Source organism: Aythya ferina (genome assembly GCF_964211825.1).
Source record: "Aythya ferina genome assembly, chromosome: 24".
NCBI classification, from domain to species: domain Eukaryota; kingdom Metazoa; phylum Chordata; class Aves; order Anseriformes; family Anatidae; genus Aythya; species Aythya ferina.
The window spans coordinates 5,633,751-5,651,421 of NC_140322.1; the positions used below are offsets into that span (position 1 = coordinate 5,633,751).

At 56.8% G+C, this 17,671-nt stretch overlaps 1 protein-coding gene and 1 long non-coding RNA gene across 2 annotated transcripts in view; one reads left to right on the top strand and one right to left on the bottom strand.

Annotated features, from left to right (window-relative positions):
- Positions 1-12,261, bottom strand: part of NKAIN1 (sodium/potassium transporting ATPase interacting 1) — a 28,492-nt gene extending 16,231 nt beyond the window's left edge. The window contains exons 1-2 of the mRNA XM_084496822.1: positions 12,127-12,261; positions 11,740-11,988 (exon numbers count right to left, since the gene is read on the bottom strand). Of these exons, the coding sequence (XP_084352948.1) occupies positions 11,740-11,793 (54 nt within the window). The 5' untranslated portion in view covers positions 11,794-11,988; positions 12,127-12,261. The remainder of the gene's footprint in view (positions 1-11,739; positions 11,989-12,126) is intronic.
- Positions 12,262-12,444: 183 nt separating this feature from the next.
- LOC311423406 lies at positions 12,445-14,096 on the top strand. Its single transcript, XR_014685702.1, has 3 exons — positions 12,445-12,565; positions 12,685-12,953; positions 13,030-14,096. It is a non-coding gene; the product is annotated as an uncharacterized lncRNA (long non-coding RNA).
- The last annotated feature ends 3,575 nt before the right edge of the window (positions 14,097-17,671 follow it).

Below are 17,671 nucleotides of genomic sequence, written 5' to 3' on the forward strand. Positions count from 1 at the left end.
CACTGCCAGGCTAATGGGGAAACTGAGGCATGGGATGGCAGATGACCAGAAGCCTGGAGAAAGGCAGATACCAGGCTGAGAGCAGCTCCTGGCTGCAAACCCACAGAAGCACTGGGGGGGACGACTGGGTGGCCTGGGAAGGGACTTGGGCTGAACCTTTCTGAATTACTACTTGTAGCCTAAGTTAGATCAAGAGGAGAAATCAAGGGAAGAGAAGACCTGGGCAATGGCCATGGCCATGGCCATCCCACCCTACCCTACCCCGTCCCATCCCATCCCACAAACAAACCCCCCAGCCCCAGTCCAACACAGTTCCCCAGTCCCCAGCTCAGCCTTGGAGGTACCCACAGCTCCCCCAGCCCTGCAGAAGCCCCCAGGGAGATGTCCCCATGTCGCTGTCCCCGCCAGCAGGACACGTGGCAGTGACACCAGACCAAGGCACTGGCACCCAGCTGAGGGCGGCTGCTGGGCCAGGGCACGGAAACGTTGGCAAATGCCTTCCTGCAAATGCCAGCTCCAAACAAACACGCTTTCAGACAAATAAAACTGTGATTAATCAAGCACCTCAATTAGATACAATGAGCCACGGCTGATGATTAAACCGAAGACTCACAGCAGAAAGCACATTAGCAGCATGGACACTTGGAGGCTGAGAATTAATTAAAACATAGCAACACCCCCTAAAAAAAATCCCTAGTAAATGGGGGAGTGCGTGGAGGAGGGGGCTTTCCCCGTGGGTCTGGGGATGCCGAGTGGAGCCGTGTCCCTGTCCCAGCCCAGCTCCTCCATGTCCCCAGCGGTGACACCGGGGACGTGGGCACCTCCGCCAGAGCACGGCTGTCCCAGGGCAGCCCGAGGGATGCACCCTGCACCTGAAGGGCACAGGGGAGCCTGGCAGATTGTTTGTAGAATCAAAATGCTAAATTATATTACAGAATATAGAAAGTTGTGTTCTTGCATTAATGCAATATAGGGGACACCCACGAGGAGGTGACAGCGAGGTGGCTCTGGCCAGAGGTGCTGGTGGCCTCGGGGAGCTCCCGCAGCTTAAATCTGGGGGATGCATGGGGACAGCAAGCGAGGTGGGAAGATAGGAGAGAGACAGGGAACCCAAATCCCTAAATATTAAATTCTGGGGTGAGACCAACCTCCAAAAACTTGCAACCCCCCCGCTCCTGCCCCGGCAGGGACGGGAGGGCTCAGGGTGACGCAGCTCGAGAGCCAAGCCCGGGGCGAGGGCGAGATTTGCTGCTGGCTCCTGGCTCCCAATAAAAGGCACCGTTTGGACAAGGATTAAGCCGCAGGCAATTTCGATGCTAATTCTTCTGGTTAAGTTCTTTAGTCCAACATCTGCAAGAAGCAAGAGGTAATTTCCCCCGGATCTCGAACAGCGACTCAAAGACGCTGCTAATATAATCTGATAGAGGAGAGAGGGGCGAAAAGAGAAAGGGAAAAAAAATCCAATTTACTGACTTATTTAGTGACACCTTTCGTAATCAATTCTCCCAGGAAAGAAATACTGATTAAAGCCAACCGTATTGCTATGGAAACCGGCAGTCCCTCCTCCCACGACCTGCAGGCTGCAAAGAAAATCGGGCGAGGAATCTGCCTGGTAACAACTGCGCTAATGAACCGGGGAGCAAAAATAATCCCCCGGAGCATCGCCGCCGCCAAAGGAGCAGCCGGAGGCAGCCGCTGGGGAGGCGAAGCCGCGCGTGGCTCCCAAATATTGGTTTTAATGGCAGGGCAGAGCCGCCTGCCGGGGGGGATGCTCCCGGAGCCCTTTCCCACATCGGGGATGAGGGGCTGGAGGGATGCGCGGAGGTGGCACCCATGGGTGCGCTGGGTGGAGGGCCCACCCTGACCTAGAAACACTCCCCAAAACCCCATCCATCCTCACTGTCCCATCACGGACAGCACACAGGTGTCCCCCCAGCCCCTCCATCCACCAGCCCCATCCTTCAGCACCCACCCCAGCACCTTTAGGAGCTGCCCTCCCTCTCCTCCCACCTGCTGGGTGCCCAGCCACGCCTTGGCCGCTTGCCCTCGTTTTTCAAGCCTCTAATTCGAGCCACTTAGGACGGGGAGTGACAGCGGTTACGGGTTTCATATGCACATATTAAAGGCGAGTTATTGTCAGCCGGGGAGACGGATGGGCCCGGCAGGGAGACGCGGCGCTGGTGGCTCCATAAATCTTCCCAGGGGCGGAATGAGAAAGCAGCACGCGGTGGGAAGTGGCTGCGGACACGGCAACACGAGGACCAGAGCCAGAGCTCGGCTGCTGGGGGCTCCCCCAAGCAGCCACAAGGCTCTTTTGGGGTGCTTTAAGGAGCAACGGGCTGTGCAGGACATCATTAGCGCTGCCGTTACTATTTAGGAATTTAATAGCAATCCCATTTATTGAAAACCCAACAGCCCAAAACCCATCTTCCCGCGCCGGCAGGAATATCAGTGCTGGAGAGGCACAAAAGCTGGAAACAAATGGGCACGCATGTATGGATGTGCAGCCCTAATAGAACTGAAGCCCTTCATATTTCCAACAATTGCTGCACGTTAGCAAAATAACAATTGCAGTTAAGCATGCTGCCACCTTTCCCATTCATCACGGCGAGGATTTAATAAGGCGCCTTAGCAGAGCGCGCCGTGACCACCAGCACATTATTAAACACAGCGATTAGCAGCTGCAGTGGATGGGAGCTCATTAGAGACTTCTTAAACATCCATAAAAATTGCTTTTATTAATCGGTTATTCCTCTTTTCATGCCCACCGCATTAGGCTGGCACCGAGGTGCTGTGGGTGTTGGGGCTGAACCCGCCCCGAGCACCCCAAACAGCAAGACCTCAGCCACCCACGTCTGATGGGGATACGGGGCTGTCCTCCATGCCAGGCTGAATGCCACTTCAAGAGGCCACAGGGATGGCTTTTTTTTTTCTCCAAAAAAAGAGTTTCTTCCCCCCGAAGCCACCTGGGATGGAGTTGCCAGCTGGGACGTGCATGCTGCCCCAACTTCTGCACCCAAAGCGTGCCTCTGCCCTAAGCCATCGCCCTTTTGGTGCTTCCCCATGAGGATCTCCACGTACAAATTCAGGGGAAAACCCAGCAGGACAGCACAGATGGCCTGACAACAAGACTGGGGTCCCCACAAATGGGAAACGGGGCTGTCCCAGCTCAGCACCCAGCAGCACCCAGCTCCACCTCTTACTCCTTGGGGTCCCCAGCCCCATTAACGACAGCGCTAATTGCAGGGAGGATGCGGCCCATGGATAATTCATGGCGGGGAGGGGATGCGGGCGATGCCCATCGTTAGGGCTTGCTTTGCTTTGTCTGGCGAGTGCCGCCTCCCCAGGGTGCCCCAAGCTCGCCGCCTCTGCGCAGCCTTTTGTTCGGGTGCTCGAATTAAAAATAATTGGGGCCGGGAGCCAGCCAGGGCGGGTGCAAGAGACACAGCCCGAGGAGAGCCGATGGCCCTAGGGATGACGATGAGGGGACAAGGAGGGGATGGGGACGCGCTCCCTCAGGGCTGGAGGGGACCTCACCAGTGGTGAGCTTCAGGGGGAAAAAAAAGAAAAAAAAAAAAAAAAGAAAAAAAAAAAGCCTTTAATAATCAATTGGTATTTATTGAGCGGGCCGTAACAATAACAGCCTCCTGCTGCCAAATTAAATCCGTGTTTGGAGTCACCGAGTCAGGGACGTGCTGCGAATTCCCAGGCGGGTAAAAAGCCCCGGCGCTGATCCCAAACCAACCCCGCTGCTCCCAGGGTGCCCTCGGTCCCTGCCCCGGTGTGGGGGCTCGGTGCCATCCCCATCCCTGCAGCTGCCCTGGGGATGTGCCCCCCGCAGCACTCCCACTGCCCCCCGCTGCTCTGGGGGGGGGAAATTGAGCCAGAAACTGCAAAAATGGGTCAGGATGGACAAAAATGGGCTGGTATGGATAAAAATGGGCCAGGGTGGACAAAAATGGGATGGGAGGGATGGCATCACTGGGGGAGTCAGGTAGGCTGCTGGGGGGTTGGTAACTGCCCAGCAAGGGGCTGGGTGCAGTGGTTTTGGGGGGACAGGAGGGGACAGGAGCAGAGGGGGGTATGGAGACACAGATTGGATGCTGGTGAGCCCCCTCGGGCTGTGGGGAAGGGGTTGGGGCCAGGTTTTGGGCCTAAATGGGGAGAAAGGGAAGAAGGAAAAAGAAAAGGAAAAAAAAAAAAGGAAAAGGGAAGGGCCTTGGTGTCCCCGTGGGACCACAGGAGCGTGCCCAGGGGACGAGGTATCAGGCAGTGCCCCAGCCCCAGGGTGACATGTCCACAGCTCCCTGCAGCCCCCAGCCACAAAAGGGGACGGGGAGACCATGCCCCAGCCCCATCACTTCCCAAATCCCTTCCCCCAAAGCTTTTTGTGTTTCCTTCCCCAGCAGGAGACCAAACCACGGCACCGGCTCCTTTCGGTGTCCCCAGGCTGTGCTCCTGGCTCTGCCCTGCGCACGTGCAGCGGGGAAGGGATGCACTATTGATCGAAGAGACCAGACTGGCCCAGAGCACTAATTAGCCCTAATCAAGGCAATTAGCCTTGAGAGCCAAACAGGAGGTCAGCACTCCGACCTTGGTCCTTGCCCTGCCTCAGGTTGTGTCCCTTGTGCATGACAGTGACCTGGGCCAGGCACAGCGGCTGTGTGCTCTGCTTGGATGAGACACGGGGTGGGCAGTGAGGATGAGGAGGGTGCTGGGACACCGCCCAGTGACAGGAGAAATGGTGACAGAAACTGCCCGAAGCATCTCTGCACAGGAATGACCTTGTGTGGGGTCTCAGCCTGACACCCCTCAAATACCCCTCTGGTTCCTCGGGGCATCAGAGCACCTCTGGCATTCACCCCTCAAAATCCACCCTCCTTCAGCCCTCTCCTGAAGCTCCTGTTTGCTAAAACCCCCTCGGCACCACCGGGATGTGCTGCCCCTGTGTTGGGCACCCCGACACAGCCCCGCATCCCTTGGGGCTCCCAGCATTGGGTCCCTGGTGGAGCACAGGGAAACCTCACCCCAGCAAGATTTGCTGTGCCTGCAGCACCATGCGCCCGCTGGGAAAATATAATAATCCTGAATAATAAGGCAAATCGTGTGGTGTGGGATCCCAAGGGCACCCACAATCACCTAAAGCCGGGGGGCTTTGGGTATCTCTGCAGGGAGTGCTGCGTCCTGCACCGCAGCCTCTGCCCAGGTGCAGGCTGATGGGCAATTGGCCTTTTCTCCCCCAAATCTCCTTCTGCCACAGAGTGAAAAGCGAAAAATGTGTGAAATTTCCCAGCCAACCACATCCAAGTGGTTATTAATCTTATTAATAAAACACTTGGGGTTTAATGTCCTGTTTAAATATGATCGGGCTGCTCTGTGCCAACTTTTCCTTTCCATTTTTTCCAGGCTGTTACATACAGATTTTGAAAATTGAAATGAATAGTCACCTGCAGGACAGGGAGAGAAGATGCCAGCAGTCCCATCCCACACCGTCCTACCTCCAAGCATCCTGCCGGGTTGGGAGGTTTTGTCCCCAGACAACTCAGCCTCTTCCCAGGAGACGCTAAACCCCCGACACATCCCCTCCAGCCAAAACCCACCCCCAGCTCCGTGCTGTGATGGGGACAAGGGTGTCCCCGGCCACCCCAGGGGACAGGGGATGGGGATGCAGCCCATGTCACCAGGATGAGGCCGTCCCTGGTGCCTGCAGCGCTGCCTGGCCGGGCGCCGCAGCGATCAATACGCAATAACCTGCATCTGCCGGCCGGCGCTGGAGGAGCTATCAGACGTGCGGCCGGCACTGATGGGAACGTCACGCTTTTGTGCCTCTTTCCTCTCTGCTGCCTGTTTCTGGTGTTTTTCTCCCCTTTCCATCAAGATGTACCCAGCGATGGCTGCAGCACCCATGTGTGCCCAGCCCTACTCACTGGAGGGAGGCAATGCTGGCAGGATCCTGCTCCCAGGGGTGGCACGCGGTGCCTGTGGGGTCACAGAGCCCTTTTCCAGCCCTGTTTCCCACCATGGACCATTGGCACAAGGCTGGGAGGATGCTGGGTGCTGCTGCCCAAGCCCAGCATCCTCCCAGCGACCACAGCCCGCAGCTCGCTGCTGTGCCAGCACTTGGTGAGGCGGGATGGCAGTGCCATGGGCTCAGCACTGGCTCTGGGTCCTAAATAGGGACCTGAGCCATGGAATGGCCCATGGATAGGATGTGAGTTCACTGGTGGCCGTCCCCTAATTTCCCACTAAGACCCCACAGGCTGTTTTTTACCAGTAGCTTTCCCATCCCATGGTTATGGAGTGCTGGAATTTCATGGCAATGAGTTTTGAAGCGTCTGATCCCCAAATCCTTCTCAATTATTGAGCCCCCACAGTTCCTCCTGTGCAGCAATCCTCTGCTTGTCCGAGAAACCCATGCAGAGGAGCCCCTGCCTCCCTCCCAGGGGAAAACATTGGGGTGCAGCAGTGCCAGAGGGGCACAGGCTGGGGGAGGGAGTCCCCCCCTTCCCCACGGGGACATCGTCCCCCCTGCCCCCTCACCACCCCAACACCAGCCCACCCCACCACCAGGAAGCTTCACTCTCCTGAAACATCTCACCTGGGCAGGGCGAGGCCCCTCTCTGGCACACCAGCGTCTGCTGGAAAATAGGATTTCTAGCCCAAATTACACCAAGTAGGCCCAGACTGAGGTATTACTTCCCCACCCGGTGATTATCTCCCGGCCCGGAGCTCAGCCAGAGGCAGAGTTCAGAGCTTGCAAATAAACAAAGCAGCCAGGAGCCCGGCCAAGATGTTTATTGATCCGGGAGCCTCGGGCTCCCGCTTCGCTCCGTAGCCAGTGAAAGCCCCGGGCATGTGTCACCGCTTCCGCTTGTCACCGCGGGGACGTCCCAGCCAAAGCCACCAGGACAGGTGCACGGAGCCAAGTCCAGAGCAGCCCAATGGAGAGGGGCAGAGTCGCTGCCTCCTCCAGCAGTGCTTTTGTGCCTTCACCCATGGCACCGAAATGGGTGCTGAAGGGTCCCCAGCTCAGCACGCAGCCCCTCCAAGTCAAGCCCCAGCGCACGCTGATGCTTCCCCAGCTTCCATCCCCTGATCCCGGCTGCATTGATTTTTTATAGCGCTAATTTTTTTCTAACGGAAAGCCACGCGGGGCTAAATCAAATCGCTTATTGGCATCTAAGTACCATTATGTCAACGCCGTTACTTTTATCAGCCAAACTCATGAGCTCATTGAGAAACAAGAGCAAGTTTTGTTGGACAAGGCTCATTTTCCGAGACATCAATTACGCCACCGTCTTTTCGGCTTTGCTGATCACATCATGCATCAGCCTCTCCTTCCTGTGCTTTCGCAGGTCTTCACGTCAAGCCAGGCTGCCCACGGCTTTCTGGCTCACCCCAGTCATTTTTTCTCCACCCCAGCCCTCCAAGACATTTTTTTCCAGCCCTCTGAACGGTTCCCATTGCTCCCAGCTTTGTTGCGGATCAGCATTAATGATTTAGAGAGATCTTCCAGCGGTCCCTTTAATACTCTTGGGTGCACATTAGCTAGCCCTGCAAATTTAGACATACTGCGCTTTAATAGCGGTTTTAATTGAGAGCTGTAACACCATTCCTTCCCAAACGCACGCCAATAAACCTTTATAGCAGACTGTCAAGCACAGCTCTTTGTATGAATAATGCAGGCACACGTGTGCACAACAGAGGATGCTCATGCACGCGGACATCTCGCCATGCTGGGAAGCTTCTCCGTGGCCACCCGCACCCATGCTCCCTACCTCGGCTCCCGGGGTGGCTGCACAGGTTGGTGACAAGTTGGGTTGGGGTTTCTGCACCTGCCCGGACACACGCGGACCTCTGACACACGCACATGTCTTCGCCGGATCCCCTCGGTGCTGCCGACCCTGGAACATCCCCATCCCTCCCCTTCAGGTCCTGCTGCCCTGCAGCACCCCCGGCCCTCGCAGCATCCCCTGGGCACGCACCCACCATGCCCGGCCCGTGGTGAAGGGGCGCGGGGAGCCGTGGGGTCCTCCATCCGTGATGCCTCTGTCAGCCCCGAACCCAATTTCCATGGCAACCATGCAAATGTGAAAGCTTTCCATAATCATTAGGGAGCAGAGCTGAGCAGTATAAACAGTGACTGCAGTAGATTACATGCCTATTATGAACAGTCGCGGCTTCTGAGCACTGGTAATTATACCTAATTGTGCATTTAATTGTGTAATTGAAAACCCACATCCAGAGTTCAGCCCGGGCTCCGTTCCCCCCATCCCTGGTGGTGGGGGCAGCTCCAGTCCCGCCGCTCTCGTGCTGGCCCCAAGCACGGGCTCGGGCACGACGGCAACCACGCAAGGACAAAAGATGCCCGTGGCCATCGGAGGCTCTCAGCGGCGATGGAGCTGGTGCCAGCAGTGGGTGTGTGCCTGTGGGGTGCGCGGTGCAGTGGAGACAAGTGGGGACGACCCCACTGAGGGTTGGCTGCGGTGTCCCAAAGGGATGGAACAAGGCAGAGCGGGGGACTGCAGCGGATGGGACCATGAGCTGCCCTCACCCATCCTTCGTTAGGCCGATGCCCTGGGGTCACTCATTAGCTTCTCTCCCAGCTCCTCGTGCAGGCTCGGTTACTGTGGGTTGCATCCTGGAGGTTTGCACATAGGAAAACCCCTCAGTGGGATGGACAGGTGGGATGGGACAGACACGTCCCTGCTCTGCCTGCACCTCTGGCCCCAGGAGGCTGCAGGAGGAAGGAGGCCAGTGCTGGCATGGCACAGCACAGCACGGCATGGCACTGCATGGCACGGCACAGTATGGCACTGCTTGGCATGGCACGGCACGGCATGGCACGGCGTGGCACAGCACCGTCTGGGCAAGCTCCGGCAGGCTCAGCCCGGCGGGAGGCATCAACCGAGCTTTGCTTTCCCAGCCAATTAAAGGAAAAGGAGAGGAACAAAGAACAGAACAAAACACTTCGGAGCGACGCTGAGGGGTGGTGGGAGTGGGGCAAACAACGAGGCGTCCCCCTGCCTCCACACCCGCACCCAAGCAGCCCCGGGAGGAGGGCGACACAGCAGGGCTGCCACCTCCAGCCTCCACCGTTAGGCTTCGGAATGAACCAGAGGAGCAGCTCACAGCTCCCATGTGCTGGCGGTGGCGAAGGGCACGGCAGGTTTGTTTTTCATCTGGCCAGCTCAGCAGCTTTACTGCTCGCATAAAGAAAATATAAATTCCCCCGACAACATCGGGCGTCCCAGGGAACGGCTGGTTTCAGCAGCAGCCGAACCCCCAGCCCCCAGCCCAGCAGAGCCACTTCTGTGTGGCGAGCTGACCTGATGCTAGCAGCATTAAGTGGCCTCTTGTTCCTGGATAGTTGGCGTAAAAAGAGAGTTTTGATTTCATTTCATCTCATAATCATAAATATCTCCAGCCAGCCCCTCTTGAGGCTGAGTCGTTGCGTGTCTGGTAAATGACTCACTGGTTTCTTAGCCTTTTCCTTGGAAAATCGCAAATAGAGGCAAACTATGGCTGGCATTTCTTCTCTCCCAGGAGCGGAAACACCCGGCACTTGCAGCCCTGGCTCACCGTGTGCTTCGAGGCGGCGGTGAAGGAGCGTTTGCGCTATCTGGGTGATCACAGGGGCTGGGATGCACTGCCTGGGGTGCCGCAGCTCATGGCCACGGGGCTGGGCAGAAGCCTGTGGGCAGCAAACCAGTCCCCGGCCTGGTTCGGGTGCCACCACATGGGGCAGCCCACCCGGAGGAGCATCCTCTGCCATGCGTGGCCTCCAGGCTCCTCTCCTCCCCAGGAGACCAGGACTTGTGCCACCGCTGCAAGCCCCAACCCCACATAAACGTGGCCCCACCTTGCTGCCACCCCTCAGCACTGGGTGCTCGGGGGCACCTCCCCATGCCCAGCAGGGCTCAAGCTGCTGCCTTCTGGTAGCCCAGAGCAAGCAACGAGGCTGGCTGGGTGCTGTGGTGGTCACCACCACCTCAAGGAGCTTCAGCTGGAGCATGCACGTGGTCCGCAGCCTGCCCAGAGCCCTGAGCAGCAGCACGCATCCTGCACTGGTGCTGGGATGAGGCAGGGTGGCCTAGTCCCACAGCAGGATGGCGTTTCTGCCCAGGCTCCCTCCTGGAGAGCACTGTGCAGCCTGGGAGAGTTGGGAGAACCCAAGGGTGGAAGGGCCACCAAAAAGAGACAATTTTGGAGCCTGTCCTAGCCGCAGCAGCACTAGGACACACAGGGTGAGGATGGGGTGGAAAGCCCAGCCTCAGGCTGCATCACAAAGTTTCCCCGGTTGCGTGCGGGAGCTGCTCTCCCAGCCTAGGAGCTCGCACGGATTTGTTTCATTTCCGAAAATAAACACATCAAAATCTCCTCTCTTTACAGAGCTGGAGTATTTCCCTGCAGAATAAATGCCAACAAGACTCTTGTTGAGTTGAGCAGTGAAGGAAAAAGTGACCGAAAGCCAGGAAACTCCCGCACACAAGGAAACACCCATCATTTTTATCCTGAATAAGCGGGAACAGAAGCGAGGCGCAAAGCAAGACTTCACCGACCAAACCGCAGCAGCGGGGAAGTTTCAGGGCACGGAAGGCAATTCCTGCAGCATGATGCTCCACTCCCCCAGCACTAATTTGCTTTGAAGCATCCCTTAGCCCCAGGAAAAGCCGCTCCCCACCTTTTGCAAGGTCAGAACAACTCCACTGCCATGGCCTTCTGAAAGATAAAAAATGAATGGGAGCGACGCTGGGAAGAAACTGCCTGTCAGCAGGATGCCACCATCATCTCCAAAGCTCTCCGCAAGAGCAGACACTGAGCCCGTTTCTATCACACACATCACCGCCTCTATCCACAGCGCTCTGCCGCCTGGTCACCCCCCAGTCCATGGGGACATCGTGGGCTGGCCAGGCAACATTTCAGCAATTCCCTCCCTGTTTCCTTTGCAATGCTGAGCCCCCCAACAGTCGCTGAATGGTGACAATGTAATTCCACGGGTGCCACTTGACTACCAGGTTCAACAAACCACCTGCCTGGAAAAGCGCCTGGATAATTAATTGCAACCTCCGTGGTTGCTGGTTTTATCAGAAACCCCCCGAACGCCCCACATGCTCCCTTCGGCTGGCCCTCTGTCACCAGCCTGATGAAGATGGATTCGCGGGCGGTGGAAAGCACGACACACAATTATTGCAAATATCCCCGATCCCATTCAAATGAACCCTGTCTGTCCTCTCTTCCCCCAACGTGCGAGTGTCCCCAGCCCGCAGCAGACCGGTCCCACTCAAAAGCAGGAGTTTGCAAAGTGCCGGCTGTGGCTCCAAGTTTCACTATTGCCAAATCTCAGGCAAGGGACCCGCGCCCCAAGAACCATCCCTGGAGCTGCTGAGCACAGGATGGGAAGCCACCCGCAGCAGCTAACTCGGAGAGAAGAGATTGCAGCTGGAAACAAAGCTCACACCTGCTCAAGACACATCCCCAGGCACTGACAGCACTGGGAACTGTTTCAAATCCATCTCCTCTTCTGCAACTCCAGCAAGCACTGGATTGAAGCAGGGGAGGAGGGTCACATTTCTTTTCTCTTTGCCTTTTTTTTTTTTTTTTTGGGTCGCATTGAAGCATCCCCAAGCTGGTCCCACAGCAAGGTCACCGCCGAGACGGAGCGGGTAGCGGTGACAGCGAGCATTTCGCACAAAGCACAACCCGGCATGCTGATGAGCGCACGGCCCCTCGGCTTACCAGCTGCAGGCAGCAGAATCCAACCAGCGTACATCTCCCATTGCATCTCCCCATGGTTTCCCAGCCGGAGCCTCGGATTTCCCCCACCGTGGCTGCGCGTCGCCTTCCTCCAGCTTCTCACCAGCCTCCCCTTCGCCAGCAGAACCGCCACCCGGCGACCATCAGGGGGGCACCAGCAACATGTCCCGCTCTCCAGCCTCCGGCCAGCCCCGGCACTTTCTTCACAGCAGCCCTGCCGCCTCCCGCACCCTGCCAGGTTAGCACAGAGGCGGGCTGGGCTCAGCAAGGGGCATCGCCCCCCTTCCCCGCCTTCCTCCCCGGACCCCGCTCCCCGTTTCCCCGCTACAACCCCATCCCCCGGCGCAGGGGCCCGGGGGTCGCGCACACCTCGCCATCCATCCCCGGGGCGCGCAGTTTTGCGCGGAGCCCGCCCGGCCCCTCTATTGTCTCTCCCGCACAGCCGCGCTCCGCGCCCCGGGGGCGGGCGGGGAGGAGGCGGCGGCGGCGGCGGGTGGGGTCGTGGGGGGGCGGAGGGAGGGCGCGGCGGGCAGGGCTGGACGCGGCCACCGGAGCGAGGCCCCCCGCGCTCCCAGCGGGGCCCGGCGGGCGGCGCGGCCGGGCGGGGGGCGGTGCGGCCGGGCACGCCGCCCCCGCGCCGAGCCCTTCGCGGCTTCCGTGCGGCCGGGGGCGGTGGGAGCGCGGCCGCCTCCCCGCAGCCGGCGGCGGGCGCGGCTCCTGTTGGAGCCAGGCTGTCGTCAGCGGGCAGGAGTTTGGGGTTTTAATTGCGGGGTTTTGTTGTATTGGTTCCTCCGGGCGGAAGGTTGAGGTGTGTGTGGGGGGGGAGACCTGCAGGGTTAGATCCCGGTTTGGAAATGGAAAGGGATGGAGGATTGGTGATCCGCATCCCCCGGCTCTGCCTCAGCCTGTGTCCCTTGTGGTCTGCAGGGGGGTGGTGCCTGGACACGGAGCACAGGGACCCCACAGCCACCTCCTCTGGGGCCACGCTGGGGTGGCTGTGCCGGGGCAGCGCCTGGGCTTGCAGGGTTGACAGATGCGCAGCCCTGGGAGCAAAGCCCCCGTGAAACCCCCAGCAGAGCCTTGGTCACACATGGCTTCCCAGGGCTGGGAGCGACCTCTGCCTGGACAGACAGCAGCCATCTGGCTTTGTGCCTCTGCTCCCACAGGGCTCAAATCTGGAAGATTTGGGCAAGAAGGTGGGTGCAGGGAGAGCTTGCAGGGTATGGCCCCTAACAGCCATCCACCCTGCTCGTCTTTGTTCTTTCTCCACAGCACACCTTCTGGGGGAGCGGAGACTGCAAATCTGCCGAGAAAAAACTGGGATGGTGCTTTTCCAGCGTGTGAGAAACCTCCCCCAGACATGCCACCCAGCAGAAGGACTTAGGAACACTTCACTGCTTTTCAGTTCCATGCTTTTGTAAACCTCAGCCCTGATTTTTATAGCAAAGCATCTACTAAACCAGCCCTGAGCACGCTTAGACACCAGAGCAGCTCTGTGCTGGATCTGATGGGCCACAGCCTTGCAGGAGCATTTGTGTGTGTGTGTGTGTGTGTGTGTGTGTGTAGGTCTGACCATGGTCTAACCCAACCCATCCAAAGTTTGGAAGGGCCCAGCCAGAGCACGCATCCCCATGCACTGCTGCGACCAGCCTGCTTCTACTCCTGGAGCTTTTTGTCATCCTCTGTGGTGTGAATTTCTCTCTGCCCTGGTGCAGTGTGCTGGCACGTGCTTTCAGGAGCATTCTGGGAGGCTCATTTATGGCCAAAGGATGGGGTAGAAAACACTTGGCTTCTGTGAATGTAAAATACATACTACAAAAATTCGGTGGGCTCACAAAGCAATGCCCTTAGGCAGGGGGCCCAGGAGGGATGTCTGAAAGCAATCTGAGCGGGTGGGTGTTTGAAACACAGGAACTGCTCCTGGATTTAAGCAAAGGAGGAACCTGGGCAGAGGGACCTGTTTCACCCTGTGGATCAAAAATGATGAGGCCCCAACCACCTCGTAGCATCTCGCTGGCAATTGCCAGTCCAGTGTGCTCAGCTCAGCCCTCCCCGTCACTGCGAGGGTGCGAAGGCTCAAGTAAATAAGAGAGAAAGGCAAAACGCACTGATGTAAAATAATGAAAGCGATAAAACCAACACAATGGTGCTGAGATCCTGCCTGGCTCTCGACCAGGTGGAGTTTTGCGAAGAATCAATTTTAGATTAAAAAGGTCAATATACCATGTCAACCTGCTTCCCTAGAAGGCAAGCAGATAACTTAATTTGTGAGCAGTGGGGAAGGGCTCAACATTTTGTCACTTGCTCTGCTCACAACCCGCCACCCTGCCTCTGGACCTGCAGCCCTTTGCTTCTTTTTTTTTTTTTTTTTTTTTTTTTTTCATGGAAAGAAAGAAAACAGATGACACGCAAATTATGGAGGAAATATTAGGAGGAAATTAAATCAGGGTCACATTATTCATTCATGGAGATGGGAGGAAGCTGTGAAGATAAGTGCTTTGATGTACACAAGACACATTGTTCGTGGAAAGCCATTCTTTTTCAATATCGCTGGCTTTTTCAAATGGAAATGCGGCACTCGGGAGACGACAGCCTGCGCTCAGCTGCCCGCTCATTAGGGGCGCAGCAGCCCCACGCTAACGCAGCCCGGGTCTGCAGGCTCTTGGCTCTGCTGCAGGGGGTGCCCGGCCAGACCTGCACCGGCCGCTGGGTTTGCAGAAGGGCCTGGGAATGCACCCTTTGGGTTGCAAGGAGGGAATAAAGAGGTATTAGGAGGCTCTTGGGTAAACTTGGGCAGGACTGGGTGCTGGATTTGGGTTCCTGTTTACACCTGGAGGACACCAGGGTGCTTTAGCATCCCTGTGCCTGCTGGAGCCAGGCTTGCACTGATGCTGCCCGTGGCTCAGCCGGCAGCTCGTGCTGCTGCTTTTCTCCCTGTCCTTGCCCTCAAAGCTGGCTGCGGGGGTCCCAGCCCCACGTCACAGCCCTTTGGGATACCCAGTGCAGTGGTGGGGATCCAGCACGGGGGCTCCCTGCAGACCTCATGGGGTGCTCAGCTGCGGGATGCAATTGAGAACATGACTGAGAGGTGTGGAAATGGAAACCAGCAGCAGCAGCAGAACCACTACCCCAGGTGCTGTTTGTCTTTTCTTTATATTCTCCATTTATTATACAACCCCAACCTGCCTAAAGGACAGCTTATAACGCCAGTGCAGGGAAGAAAACATGAGCAGCTCTGCCCTGCCAGCACAGTCATTTCGAGGGTGACCAGGACCCCAAGACACCCACAGGGTCGTTGTCTCCTTCGGTGCATCCCTGTTGTGGCAGGAGCTGGCTGCGGGGCAGAATCCAGCCTGGCCAAGTTCTCCCTCCCCAGGCTATGAGGAGCCAGGTGGGATGAAATCCCACATGAAATCATGAAATCTTCGCCGTCAACCAAAGTGGGATGTTTTCAGTAAAAACCACCTGTATCCTCCGCAGCCCTTCTGCTAGAGAGAGATATATCTGCTAGGGATCTAAGCAGAGCACACAGAAATGTTAGATATTTAACTGGTATTTTTACTAAAAATTTCTATTTTTAGTTCAAGAAAACCAACAGAGGACGTGTTGGTTTTCTTTCTCCCAAAAAAAATCTGGAACAGAAAGAAACCACAACACTGGCAGCTTTTGCTTTCCTATCCCAGCTGGGATGCCGGTGCTGCAGCCAGGGCTGCTCGGTGGCTGCAGGAAATGCTGCGGGGAGCCTCAGGACCAGGATTTGAGGCAATCATGTCCAGCATGAGAGTTGTTCAATATTTCCAAGCTCAGCCAAAAAATAGCCCCTGGGAACAGAGGCAGCAGCACTTGCGGTCGAGCAGACCAGCAAATATTTAGGGGAAAAAAACATCAAATCCATGCCCAGGGCTTGGGATCGTCCCCAGGAGAGGGGCTGTGGCAGCCCCGAGGACCTGGCAGCTGAGCCAAAGGCGAGCGGTGCCCATGAGCATCTTTTAGCAACTTGGGCAGGAATTTACGGCGCCGAGCAGTCTCTGGGAACAAGCCGAAATGATCGTTTTGGTGTGTTTATTGGCAAACAAATCTTCCAAGAGGACCCATCTATCTGGGTTACGGTGACGGGGAGAGGATATTTATTTCCATCCATTATGCAAATCAGTGCAGGGTGAGCACGTGCAAATCTCTGTGCTGCTGCTGTGCAGGCAGAGGTCACACACAATTAAACAGGGTGGGTGACTGGGGCTCCCGCAGGCACCCCCCCTGCCTGGCTGCTCCCAGCAGAGCTGGACTGTGGGTCAGGGTTGGAGCCAGCGCGGGCAGTGATGGAACACCCCAAAACCACAATCTGGTGCCTTTAACAGGGGCTGCGTTTGCCCTTGCCACTTCGCTCAGGCTAAATCCCTCCCATGGCTGGTGGGCAGCTCAAATTTGGTGGAGCAGCCATGATACATACACTCAAGGGCTGAAGGTCTCCTGGATCCATGCTAATCAGCCCCTAATTAACCAGAGGATGGAGAGGCAGAGCAGCCCTGCAGGTGTGACACAGGTGGTGGCTTTGTGTGAAACTGGGTCCCAGATGGGTGCTGGGACAGAGCCAGGGATCGTGGATATTCCAGCCAAGGGGTCAGGGATGTTCCAGCCATGGGATTGGAGATGTTCCAGCCCCAGGATCAGGGATGTCCCAGTCGTGGGATGGATCAGGGATGCTCCAGCACCAGGGGCCGGGATGCTGCCTGTGTTGGAGAGCCCAAATCTGGGCATCGAGCTCAGGATGCTGCACCTCCAGCACAGATACCAGCACAGCAGCTGGCGTAGACCCTGAACCACTCCCTCTTCGTTTCACCCTGCCCCAAATCCCGATGTGGCGCCCCAGGGGACACCGGGCATTGGTGAAGAAGCACATCCCCCACCCTGCCTGGGGCAAAGGGAAGGGACAAGATGGGGCAAAGGGAAGGGACACGATGGGGCAAACCCAAGGGAAGCTCAGCACATGGGGCACTGCAGCTTCCCCAGCCTCCTCCAGGAGTAAACGCACATCTATTTAACCACTGTTTCCCCAGTTTTAACATAATTACCCGTCAGCCTGCCAGTCAACATCAGCTCCTGCAGATCACCATTAACGGATCATTGTTCAGCCGGCTGTTATTGAATCGATATAGAAATTAAAATGCATTCTTCCCATTCTTTCTCAGTTGTCATCTTATCTCAGTGTCTAGCTAAAAGCACGGCAGATTACAGAATCCATCATCATTTAGCCTTTGTAGCTTGCAATATTCATAATTAACAAAAAAATTCTATTCAGTTTCTCATGTAATTTAATTAGTTTTCCATTAAATAGAGACTAAATATCATCTAATCCCCCAACAGAGCAAATAATTGTTTTCCATTCTTTTAGAAATTATCACTTGCGTATTGTAACTATCAAAATTCATTATGAGCCTCTGAGCAGCAATGGGAAAAGGTGTGAAAAGCACTGGTGGAAAGACAGGGCGGCAATTAGTGAGGCAGGTGGGGATGGAGAGGGGGCGGCAGGCTCGGGGCTGCCCGCGGCTCCATGCCACTGCTGCTCCGGGACCTGCTGGGGGTGCCCAGGTCGTGCCCAATGCAGGGCTCAGCAGCACCCGGTGCAGGATCCGGCCCCGTGTCCCAATCTGGGACATGTTGTGGTGCTCCAGATGCCCCATCTGTCTCTGTCCAGGAGTGCCTGTGCAGGAGGACACGGGATGGGGACAGGGTTGGGGAGAGCCATGCCGTGCAAAGGCAGGCAGCAGGGCTCGCAGCCGTTTATCTGGATCATGGGACAGATTTAATTTATAGAGGAAATCTCTCAAGCAAATACGTCCCTCGGAGGAATAAACCTGTTTAAGAAAACAATTTTCTCCGTGCCCGGATTACGCCTTTAATGGCTTTCTGCTGTAGT